Raw genomic sequence first — 12333 nt, 5'->3', positions numbered from 1 at the left:
GACTTCTATTTAAAAAAAAAAAGGATTTATAGTGAAAATACAGGTAAAAACAAAGTAAGTATAGATTGATATCAAAATCTCAGGAATAAAAAGATACGTGAGTTGAAATAAAACCTCAATCAACAAAATAAGACACCCTCAAAGGGAGAATTTGTGAATTGCAAGATAGACGTTGGCTGCTCACTCAGTATACAACAGAGAAAAACAGAGTCCCAGAGTAGAAACTGAAGTTGTTTGTCTCGACATGGTAACTAATCCGAGAAAAGGGTTTTGAAGACTTTTCCATTGGGAAAATTCCTGCCTCCTATGCCCAAGGATTTCTTTCTACTACCCTCAAGCGTATTTACCTTGGGCTTAAATTCCAGACACTCCTGGATGGATTAGCTTTTAGGCAGCTTTTTACTCTAAAAAACATTGGACTCCAAATTATCATGAAGCAATGGTAGCATTTTCCATTATGACTGCTCTTGAATATTAAGTTGCTTAAAATTCATTAGAACACTTTCGCTCATGCAGATCAAGTAAGAATTTGGTAAATTGTTCATCTACTTCTTTTCTAGGGATACCAACCCGCCCACACCACAAGTATCCATGAGGTAGACTATTCTGACCACTGCTTTGGCTCCATTGTCCATTATGGTAACCATACCCATCTTGTCTTTAGCAACTCAATGTCTCCATGTGGCTCCTGCCACCCTGGGGTCCCATCATCTCCATTGTATTTGAGTGTCCCCAGTTCATGGGTAGCAGCTCCCACTGGAATTTCTGACCCATAGAGCAAAGCAGCCACAGAGTTCTAGAACGCTGGGCTGCTCTCACAAATATATTCTCAAAGTTATGGAAAAAGATGTGTCTTCTGGACCTTCCCATGTTGGGTGAACAAGTCCGCATGATAAATCCACTCTAATATTATACTTTGCCTAAGCTTTGGAATACCTTCCTCTATAGCACACCAAGGCACTTCTGGCATTTCAACTTCTTTAGGGTGGGCTTCATGTTTCAGCTAACCAACCAAACTGGCAACCCATATCAACAAATTCCGCTTGATCCAACTTTATGTTCCCTCTACCATGATCCTACATCCTTAAGGTCCATTTCCACACATATTATCTAGATTTCTAGGTTTCTATACAAGCTGGGGGAACCATGTGTCTCTTTTGGAGTGTAATGCTTCTCCATACATTTTGTATTTTACCTTTTGGGGCCTGCTGAAACAGCTGCCATTATAGGACCCCTCGTTAAGCAGGGGTGGAAGGGCAGCCTCTAAGGGCAAAGACTTGGCAGATCTAGGGGTCAGGTGTCCCCAGCTTTATTGAGATCTGACCATACGTCTCCATTCCAGTTTTCAGGATTTCATTTATTCCCAACGAGTGTCCTCACTTTATCAGAAGACACCCTGCAGGGTTAGGAATTCAATTTATGTTGTAAATCAGCCACTTGCAGAACGAGACTCTGGGTTTGGTTATCAGAAATCTCAGCTCTGTGGCTGCAGGAGATTTGCGTTTGTTTCAGGGATGATATTAGAGCTTTCAGATAATTAATGCAGCACTTTGAGCTGGGAATTTGAAGCCCTGAGGTCATCCTTATTTCTCCCTTATTTTCTCCAGTGAGAATATATATGCGTGTGTGTGTATGTGTGTGTGTGTGTGTGTGTGTGTGTGTGTACTGCTCCAGGAGCAGCCTGCCAATTCCATTATTCTCTTCAGGTTAAGTAAAACATCCTGAACTGACAAATACACAGCAATCCAGAACCTCACCTCCTATAGGTATTTCAACTGGGCTGAATATTGTCCCGTCCAAAATTGATGCTCATCTGGAACCTATTAATGTGACTTTATTAGGGTCAACCCTAAATCCAACATGATTGGTCTCCTTATACTAAGAGGGGACTTTGGACATAGAGACACAGACACAAAGGGAGAACATCATGTGACACCAGAAGAACAGACTGGAGTGATGTGTCTACAAGTCAAGGGAGGCTAAGAATCGCCAGCAACTGCTAAAATCTAGGAAGAGGCAAGGAAGAACCCTCCCCGAGACCAAGTTTTCAGAGAGCAAGTATGACCTCGCCAACACCTTGATTTCAGACTTCTAGCCTTCATAACTTTGAGAAAATAAGTTCCTGTTGTTTAATGCCACTCCATTTGTGGCCGTTTGTTATAAGATCGTTAGGAAACTAATGTAGTATTTGATTAGGAGGGCCCAATGGTGACACTTGTATGTCTAAAACTACATCATGCCATGACTATTAGTGCTCTCTTTATGACTGGAAACAGATTCATAGTGGCTTAAAACCTAACTAGATTAGATACCCAGTTCCAGGAAACCCAGAAGCAGTTCAGAAAAGTTGGCCTTGTAGATGTGTCCTCTACAACCGCTCCTGGTATCAAAATCTGTATCAATCAGGATTCAACCTGAGAAACCGAACCAGTGGAGATATGTAGTAAGAAATGTATTTCAAGGAGTTGGCTTACTTGATTGTCAGGGCTGATGAGGCTAAGTTCAAAACTCATAGGGCAGGCCATCAGGACGCGTGGGCTAGAACTCTCAGGCATGACCCGAAGCTCCTGTCCACAGATGGAACTTCTCCTTCTTCTGGGAAGGAAGGCTCAGTTCTTCTCTTAAGGCCTTTCAACTGATTGGATTGGTCCCATCTAGATTATCTGGGATAATCTCCCTTACTGAAAGTCAACTGATTGTGAACTTTGATCACATCTGCAAAATACATCACGGCAATACCTCCATTAGTGTTTATTAGAATCAATGAGAAACTTGGCCCAGTCAAGTGGACACATAAGACCATCACAAATTGCAACAAACTTATAAATTAGTTTGAGAAGAACTGAAATCATTACAACATTCAGTCTTTTCATGTAGGGTCATGGTAAAGTTTAAGGAAAAATCTTCCCTTAATTTTTTGGCCTCCTTTTGGGGGAATTAAATTATTTTCCCCATTCTAACGGTTTTGGTAGTATACAATATGAATACAATATGGTTATCACATATTTTTTTTTTTTTTTTGAGAGAGAGAGAGCATGTGCTCCCAGGTGAGTGGGGGAGGGGCAGAGAGAGAGAGAGAGAGAGGGAGAGAGAGCATCCTAAGCAGATCTCGCACCATCAGTGGGGAGTCTGATGCGAGGCTCGATATCATGACCCTGAGATCATGACCTGAGCCGAAATCAAGAGTCTGATGCTTAACTGACCAAGTCACCCAGGAGTCCCGGTTATCACGTATTGATCATTTAATATGCATCAGGCCTGTGCTAGAAACTTCTTTATTACCTAGATCAAAACAAATCACACTTTTATGAGGTTGGGCACAGAAAGCTAATATATATCATTAACTCTGGGATATTTCATGTTTCTGTTTTTGGATGGTCCCACTTGTCTGATTTCCATGTTGTTTTGGGATGGACTTCAAAGTATTCAAACAGTACTTAGGGTCCCAGTTGCTCACCGAGGCCATAAAGATGGCTGGTTTCAACTTGGTCAACTCCAGTTTCTGGTTGTACCCTGCTCACCGGCCCGTAGCTGAGGTTTTGATGTAGTGTTGATGATAATTCTGTCTTTTACGGTGTCTTAATCTAGGACAAAAAATTAAAATGCCATGTAGGAACAGTCCGTCTTCTGAGTCCATGATAGGAGAGACCAGGCTAAAACTGCGTCACTGTGTTTGTATCAGAAATGGAGTCCTCTGGATCATGTGGATTCTGGTCGGTAGTAGAATTACATCTTCCCTGTCTGCATTTGGCTGAATAGATTATGTAAACGCTTCTCATTAGGAAAATTCCAGCAATAACAGAGAAATAACTCCCATAAATTAAAAACTAAGAGAAGACAAAAAAAAAAAAGAGAGAAATCATGAATGATATAAAAATGGATGCTCAACACTACAGGTAGGTAATGATGCTTTACTACTAGCTGTGAGATTTTAAACAGATCATGGATCTTCTCTCTGCCTCAGTTTTCCAAATTGTAAAATTACAATAATAACCATATTTACACATTTGTTGCGAGGATTAGATGAGTTATTACATGTAGGGTGCACAGAAAAGTACCCACATAGTAGAATTCAATCAATGTCAACTGTTTCCGTAGTTCTGAAGTTCTCCATCTATACAGACTCTATATAGACTTCCTTCTTGTTTTTCTTCCTTTTTTTCTATTCACATTTAGTATATGAAATTGGGAGTTCATTTTTTTCTTAGACCGTAACATGCTTGACAGTGTTCCTATCCAAAATATTGAAATGATATTAATAGATATGTAGAATTTTAGAACCCAGATATATTACTAATGAATACATTAACCTTGAATCATTTTTAAAAAATTATTTATTTATTTAGAGAACCAGCAAGAAAGGGGCAGAGAGAGAGGCGGGGGACAGAGGATCCCAAGTGGGCTCTCTGCTGACAGCAGAGAGCCTGATGACGGGCTTAAACTCACAAACCGTGGGATCATAAACTGAGCTGAAATCGGATGCTCAACCGACTGAGCACCCAGGTGCCCCGACTTTTGATCATTTTTAACGACTCTCCTTAGATATATAGATCAAGAGGACTTAATTATGCTTTGTCTTTTAAAAAATTTAACTATATTAACTCTTAAAATTTTTGTTTGCATCATATGAATTTTCCCTCCCCACTCCAAACTTTAGATGTCTTTCCATTTTAGATGTGTTTTCTGTAAATAGACCATAGTTGTAAGAATCTAACCTGAAAATATTTTTATTGTCTTTATTTATTCGTTTTCTTTTTTTTTTTTTTTTTTTACAGGTCTGTCTAGCTTGGAATCACTTAACTTTTATTTTTGGAAAATTATAAACATTCACAAAAGTGGATAGAATAGTATACAAATGCCCATAAATCCGTGATGTGGTTTCATCAATTATCAGCTCATAGCCAGTCTTGCTTCCATAGTGCCCCAACCACTTACCTTTTCATCTCACAGATTAATTTGAATCTAGTATCATATCATGTAATGAATATTTGTTTATATCTTTTTTTTTTTCAACGTTTATTTATTTTTGGGACAGAGAGAGACAGAGCATGAATGGGGGAGGGGCAGAGAGAGAGGGAGACACAGAATCGGAAACAGGCTCCAGGCTCTGAGCCATCAGCCCAGAGCCTGACGCGGGGCTCGAACTCACAGACCGCGAGATCGTGACCTGGCTGAAGTCGGACGCTTAACCGACTGCGCCACCCAGGCGCCCCAGTTTATATCTTTTTAAAAAATATTTATTTATTTTGAGAGCGAGCAAGAGAGGGCACGCTTGCAAGCTGGGGAGGGACAGAGAGAGAGGATCCCAAGCAGGCTCAGCAATGTCAGAGCCGAGCCCCAGGGTTCCATCTCTTGGGATGAGATGAGATCGTGATCCGAGCCAAAATCAAGACTTGGCCGCTTAACTGAGTCACCCAGGCGCCCCTCAGTTTGTATCTTTAAAAATAAGGATGCACGGGGGCACCTTGGTGGCTTAGTCAGTTAAGTGTCTGACTTCGGCTCAGGTCATGATCTCACAGCTCAGGAGTTGGAGCCCCGCGTTGGGCTCTGTGCTGACAGCTCAGACCCTGGGGCCTGCTTCTCTGCCCCTCCCCCACTCACACTCGCTCGCTCTCTCTCTCTCTCTCTCTCTCAAAAATAAACATTAAAAAAATAAAAATAAAGATGCACAAAAGCATAACCACAAACAATTATCACACTTAAAAAATTAACAATTAAAAAAATAATTTTCTTTTTTTTTATGCTCATTTTCTTTTTTTCATTTAAAAATTTAAATTTAGGAATCATAACCTGAGCCGAAATCAAGGGTCGAACACTCAACGGTGGACCCTAACAATTCCTTAATATTGTCTAGTCAGGGCTCAAATTTCCCTGCTTGTCTCAGAATAGTTTTACTTTCTGGGTATGAATCAGATTTCAAAGAAGATCCACACATCGTGATTGATTGCTGAATTTCTCAAGACATGATCAGTCTTCATTATATTTGTTGGAAACCTGTCCTTTCCCAGACTCTGGTGTTTTATGGGTGACATCCCTGGACGTCACTTAATGAGTTCTTCTGCTTCTCCTGTTTCCTGTGTGTTGGCAGTTCAACCCATGAGTTATTATTTAGCGATAATTAACCTATTTGTATTTTTTACCGCCCTATTTTCCCTATTCCTCACTCTCTTCAATTTTCCCCTCCTTTCTCGAACTCTTTCGTGTGACCGTTTTTCCATGTGCTATGCTTTATTTCTCTCTCCTGTATAATAATTGCATAATCTACGTCTAATTCTTTCCTAGTTACACTTGAAATAGCAGCTCTTAAATAAAGCAGTGGTGTGTTAAGCTCACGCTGCCTCAGGTACAGGCAGTAAGGGGGAGAACTGTCTGCAGAGAACTTCAAAACTGTAGCAAAACTGATTAAAAGTCTGTTGCGTGTCGTTATCGTCACGCTGCGGCAATTTGAACAATGCAGGTGATGAAACCCACCTCCCCGCCGGAGGGACTTACACCCCGCTCCCCGCTTGGTGTGTGCCCCCCAGCAGTGTCCCATCTGTAATTCCTGCCCTCCTCTGCAACAGTACAAAATCTTTCGTTCTGAACATCCTTCTGCTGACAGATATCACTGTTGTCGAGTACTTTGGACATCTTTTAAAGAAACTCCTCAAGATGTAAAATATAACTGTTTTAAATGCTTCGTGTTTTGATTTATTCACACCTTTCTTTCTTTCTTCTTTCTTTGCTTTTCTTTCTTTTCTTTCTTTGCTTTTCTTTTTCTTTCTTCTTTCTTTGCTTCATTCTTTCTTTCTTTGCTTCTTTCTTTCTTTGCTTCTTTCTTTCTTTCTTTGCTTCTTTCTTTCTTTGCTTCTTTCTTCTTTCTTTCTTCTTTCTTTCTTCTTTCTTTTTCTTTCTTCTTTCTTTGCTTTTTCTTTCTTTCTTCTTCTTTCTTTGCTTCTTTCTTTCTTTCTTTCTTTCTCCTTTCTTTCTTCTCTTTCTTTCTTTCTTTGCTTCTTTCTTTCTTTTTTTCACATTCCTTCTTTTGGGAAATACCTTCCTCTTGGGATAATTTTCCTTCTTCCTCAGGTGCATCTTTGAGAAATTGCTTCTGTAAAGGTTTGTTGGTGATAACACATTCATCCCATTTCTGTTTGTTTGCAAATGTCTTCACTGTGCTCTCGTATTTATTTATTTATTATTTTTTTAATGTGCCCTCAGTTTTATTTATTTATTTATTATTTTATTTATTTATTTTTTTTAACGTTTTATTTATTTTTGAGACAGGGAGAGACAGAGCATGAACAGGGGAGGGTCAGAGGGAGGGAGACACAGAATCTGAAACAGGCTCCAGGCTCCGAGCTGTCAGCACAGAGCCCGATGTGGGGCTCGAACTCACGGACTTCGAGATCATGACCTGAGCTGTAGTCGGCCGCTTAAGCAGCTGAGCCAGCCAGGCGCCCCTATTTATTTATTTTTTAATGTTTATTTAGTTTGAGGGAGAGACAGAGGGAGAGCCCAATGAGTGGGGGAGGGTGAGAGAGAGAGAGACAGAGAGACAGAGGGAGAGAATCCCAAGCAGGTTCTGTGCTGTCAGTACACAGCCCGACGTGGGGCTGGGTCTCCTGAACCGTGAGATCACGACCTGAGCCAAAACCAAGAATCCAAACACTTAACTGACTGAGCCACCCACATGCTCCTTGCTCTCCTATTTATTTGTTTTTTCAATTTTATTTGGGGGAGGGGCAGAGAGAGAGAGGGAGACACAGAATCCAAAGCAGGTTCTGAGCTGTCCGCACAGAGCCCGTTGCGGGGCTCCAACCCACGAACCGTGAGATCATGAGCTGAGCCGAAGTCAGACACTCAACCGACTGAGCCACCCAGGCGCCCTACTTGCTCTCTTTTCTAAAACGTGGTTTCTCTTTGTCTATAATTCCAGGCTGGCAGTTTTTGTCTCCGACACTCGAAGTCATTGATTTTCTGACTTCCGCGTGAGCTACTGAAAAGTCCGTTGTCTATTATAATTTCTCTATAGCTGATGTTCTGTTTCTCTATTTTTAAGATTTCTTTTTCTTTGATTTTCTGCATTTAACCCAGTGTGTTTAGATATGAATTTTCTTTGACTTACTCTTTTTGAGATTTTGGGGGGCTTCTTAATTCTGAGAATACATGCTTTTGATTACTAGTGGAAAATTCTCAGTGTATATTTATCTGCCTCTCTGCTACCTTAGAATTTTTTTTAATGTTTATTTATTTTTGAGAGAGAGACAGATAGAGAGAAAGCATGAGCAGGGGGAGGGGCAGAGAGAGAGGGAGACACAGAATCTGAAGCAGGTTCCAGGCTCCAGGCTCTGAGCTGTCAGCACAGAGCGCACTGCGGGGCTTGAATCCACAAACCTTTGAGATCAGGACCTGAGCCGAAGTCGGATGCTTAACCGACTGAGCCACCCATGTGCCCTTCTATTACCTTTATTATCTTCTCAAAGAACTCGAAATAGATATTTGTTGAACGTTCTCATTTTAATCCCCATGCATATGAATAATTTTTCCACTTCTCTCACTCTCTGTGCTGCATTCTTGGTGATTTCTTCCCATTCAGTAATTTTTCCTATGTATGTGTCTACGTTGCCCGTAACACGTTCAAGTTCCTAATTCTGGTTAGTTCTATTTTTCCCAGATATTCATGATGTATCTTGTTCCATTCTTATCTTATCATTTTCTTCTGTGTACAGACGTGTTAAACATCTAACTTTACATTCTGATGCTAATTCCTCTGCCTCAAATCTCTGTCGGTCTGATTCTTTATTACTTCAGTTGGCTTGCTCATGGTACTTTATATCTATGCATGATTTTGGACTTTTAAAAAATCATAATCTCGGGGCACCTGGGTGGCACAGTCGGTTAAGTGTCCGACTTCAGCCCGGTCACGATCTCGCGGTCCGTGAGTTCGAGCCCCGCGTCGGGCTCTGGGCTGATGGCTCAGAGTCTGGAGCCTGTTTCCGATTCTGTGTCTCCCTCTCTCTCTGCCCCTTCTCCGTTCATGCTCTGTCTCTCTCTGTCCCCAAAAAAATAAATAAATGTTGAAAAAAAAATTTTTTTTTTTTAAAAATCATACTCTCATATTTGGTGGAATTTTATCGGCGGCAGGTTTTTTGATTTCTGCGTGGAAGGACAGTCTTCCAGACAGCATTTATTTGGACACGTATAAGTGCCTGGGGCCATTACCAACCAGGGGCACTTTAAACTAAACACTCAGCTTGAAAAATGACGTTTAGCATGTAGAAATTGGGCCCTGGAATTATGTGAGTGCTGGCTTATGAAGCAAATCTCTAGAATAAATCCCTCTGGCATCACCCCGGTTCATCTTCTTTGCTGGAGGTCCCCCCACCCCCGCCATAATGTCATGTTCTACTTCATCACTCACTGACAGTGTAGATTTGGGGTCGCCACTAAAACCAAAATTCGAGGCCACTGGGAGAATCAGTCCAGCATGTGCTGGAGCACATGATAGACCCGGTGTGCCCTTATCTATCTGGTTTCCTGTTCCTGCTTTGACCTCTGGGGCGTTGTCTTATTTCTTACCAATTCAGCCATTTATTACAAAATCTTCAGTTTATATCCAGGAGTTTTAAGTGTTCTATAGCGTCGTGTGTTTTTCCGATAACTAGTCGATGGCTTTAGTGGAACGAGGCCTTTCTTATTTTTAATATCTTTAAAAGTACGTAGCTTTTAATGAAAGTCTTTCTTAATTTAATATTTTGACATTTGTTTAAACTTTAAACTTACACAACCTGGACATCCACCCTTCTTCTCCTTCTTCAAATGCAATCCCTTAACCCCAATTCCTCTAAGGTACCTGCATTCAGATCATTTCCACTAGAAAAGAGTAGGAAAGCAAGACAATGTCTGAAGGTCAGGACCCAAACTCATTGAAAATCCAGGTAAGTATTTTGTTTGATAATGAAAATCTGGCTTCACCTTCAGCTATTCTTTGGGTTAAGATTCCAAAATAGTTTACAAAGTAGCGAAACCTAAGTCCGACAGAACACGGTATCTCACATGTTTGAGGTGATGAGTGTGAACTGAACATGCTCATCTGAGCTATCTACGCTGGCAAATATTCCATGATTTCAACACATCTGAAAAATTTCAGGTTTGGTGTCTGGGAGGCTGCCCAATACCTGAACGAATCCCCATTTCATGCACTTAAAATAATAGCATCGCTGTTCTCCTTTTTGTGAGATAATCTTTCTGTTTAGAGTGCCCCTTCCCTTATTCAGCCCTTTGGGGTTAAAACTAAAAATCCATTTTCATGACTCTAATTTTTATTTAATTTAAGGCAGACGAAAGTACCAGTTATCCTAGCCAGATAATCTAATGGAGTGCGTAATCAGGGTCCATCTGGTCCCAGAGTGGCTGAGTGCAGTGGCTTCCTGACAAGAGAGCTGGTGAGGCTCATTTTGCATTTCTCAGTGAGGACGGGGGAGACAGAGCAGGGCGGCAGCTGTGGTTTCTATGACATTGAGGGATCACTTTACACCAATGCCCTTTCCTTTTTCTTTTCCATGTGTACTTCCCCCCACTTGCTGGTGATAGGGTTCAGGACAATTTACCCCCAAATATGGCACTTTGGCACAGTGAATATTTTTTAACTGAAAGAATCTGAGATATAGCAGGTGCAGGAAGGACTTTCTGACCGTCCCTTGGAGCAGGTCATAAGACCCTAGTGTCTATATTCGGAGGAAAGGAACATCCTTATCTCCGAAGATAAAGGGACACGGAAAGAAATCTGAATGAACAGGCTGTGTGAAGCTTCCCCAGCTTACTATTCTTAGCTCGTAACCTTCTTGTCCTATCGTATTTTCCCCCCCAACTGTCTACTCTTTATCAAATCTAGCATAAAAACACGCAAGCTTAACTATTTCTTTGTGTCTTCACTTCCTCATGAAGGCTCCCGCGTTACATAAAACTTATAATCAAACACAGTTGCGTACTTTTGTTAGTCTTTGTTACAGAGACCCAGCTGACAACCAAGTAGGGTAGGAAGAAGCAATATTTCTCCCCCCTTATGACATCAGGCATTGCTCTTCATAGCTTAAGCCTCAAGACTATCCAGGGAGAAGGAGGGTAATGAGATTCATGAATGGGAGTTGAATGAATGGCATATCCCACAATCAACATGAAATTTCTGGTTACCAATGTGTTACTCATTCCAAGGGGTATCTCTGCAACTTGGAGGGGGGAGCGGGGTCTGGGGGTGGGAGGTATGGAGGGCTATAGTAACGGGTAACCAACCTGGAAATAGTTGGGTGTCTTGGCGTGAAACTTGTGAGGTGTTATCACCCCTTTCACCCGACAAAAAGAGTACTTTTTAAAAAATCGGCCTTTTTGGAGTTGTGTGTTACTCACCCATTCCCTCCAAAAGTCCCTCATAACTTTAGACTTAATGGATTTCACTTATTTTTTTTGTTAAAAACGAAACTTCCCCAGAAAATTATTTTATATCATCAGTATACCGCAGTATTATCTTATGCCTCTAGTAAAGACACACTTTAAAGTTACCACTTCTTGGGGCGCCTGGGTGGCGCAGTTGGTTAAGCGTCCGACTTCAGCCAGGTCACGATCTCGCGGTCCGTGAGTTCGAGCCCCGCGTCAGGCTCTGGGCTGATGGCTCAGAGCCTGGAGCCTGTTTCCGATTCTGTGTCTCCCTCTCTCTCTGCCCCTCCCCCGTTCATGCTCTGTCTCTCTCTGTCCCAAAAATAAATAAAAAACGTTGAAAAAAAAATTAAAAAAGTTACCACTTCTTACACAACTAGCTCAATTACTCCTTAGCTTTTTCTAGATGAGGTAAAAAGATGCTTTTAACTTTTCTCATGGGCCTTTTCCCCTTAGCCTTTTGGTAATATTCAAAGATGTACATGGAACCTCTTTTCAAGATCTCCATGGTCCTTTTAAGTCTAGAAAGTTATAAAGAGCTTATTCTGTGAGAACAGTTTGAGAAATAATGCAAAAATGGGGGCCTTAGTTCAGGATGTCTCAACACAGACTTCTCTCGGCTGAATCTCTAAGTCATACGAAAATGCTGACTTAGGTTGTATTTTCTATTTTTTAGGTTCCAATCTTTTAAAATGGCACTTGAAATTAGAGTAGGAAGCTCATGGGCTATCGTAAGTGCATACTCAATGACAAATAGGCATTGAGGATTGAGATTTGGGAGTTATTAATCAATATACCTGTATATTCTTGGCTCTCCAAAGTTTAATTCAAGCATATTCAATCAGATTCTTACCCAAAATCAATTTTTAAGAAGGCTGCTTTTCAAAACCAGGGATCTGCAATGAGACTTCTTTTGTCTGG

General features: G+C 41.1%; 1 protein-coding gene across 4 annotated transcripts in view; it reads right to left on the bottom strand.

The window, feature by feature from the left end:
• Positions 1–12333, bottom strand: part of LOC121014473 (thiamine transporter 2-like) — a 44627-nt gene continuing 32294 nt past the window's right edge. For 2 of the 4 annotated variants that reach the window (XM_040450805.1, XM_040450806.1), the window contains one exon: positions 2737–3827. In XM_040450805.1, the coding sequence (XP_040306739.1) occupies positions 3654–3827 (174 nt within the window). In that variant the 3' untranslated portion in view covers positions 2737–3653. Of the gene's footprint in view, positions 2716–2736; positions 3828–3872; positions 4233–12333 lie in introns of those variants that run through there. The other 2 variants (XR_005783232.1, XM_040450807.1) reach the window with 2 other exon arrangements.

This window comes from Herpailurus yagouaroundi, unplaced genomic scaffold (genome assembly GCF_014898765.1).
Source record: "Herpailurus yagouaroundi ecotype Mexico unplaced genomic scaffold, PumYag 202, whole genome shotgun sequence".
Taxonomy (NCBI): domain Eukaryota; kingdom Metazoa; phylum Chordata; class Mammalia; order Carnivora; family Felidae; genus Herpailurus; species Herpailurus yagouaroundi.
This window is presented reverse-complemented; position numbering and strand designations above follow the sequence as displayed.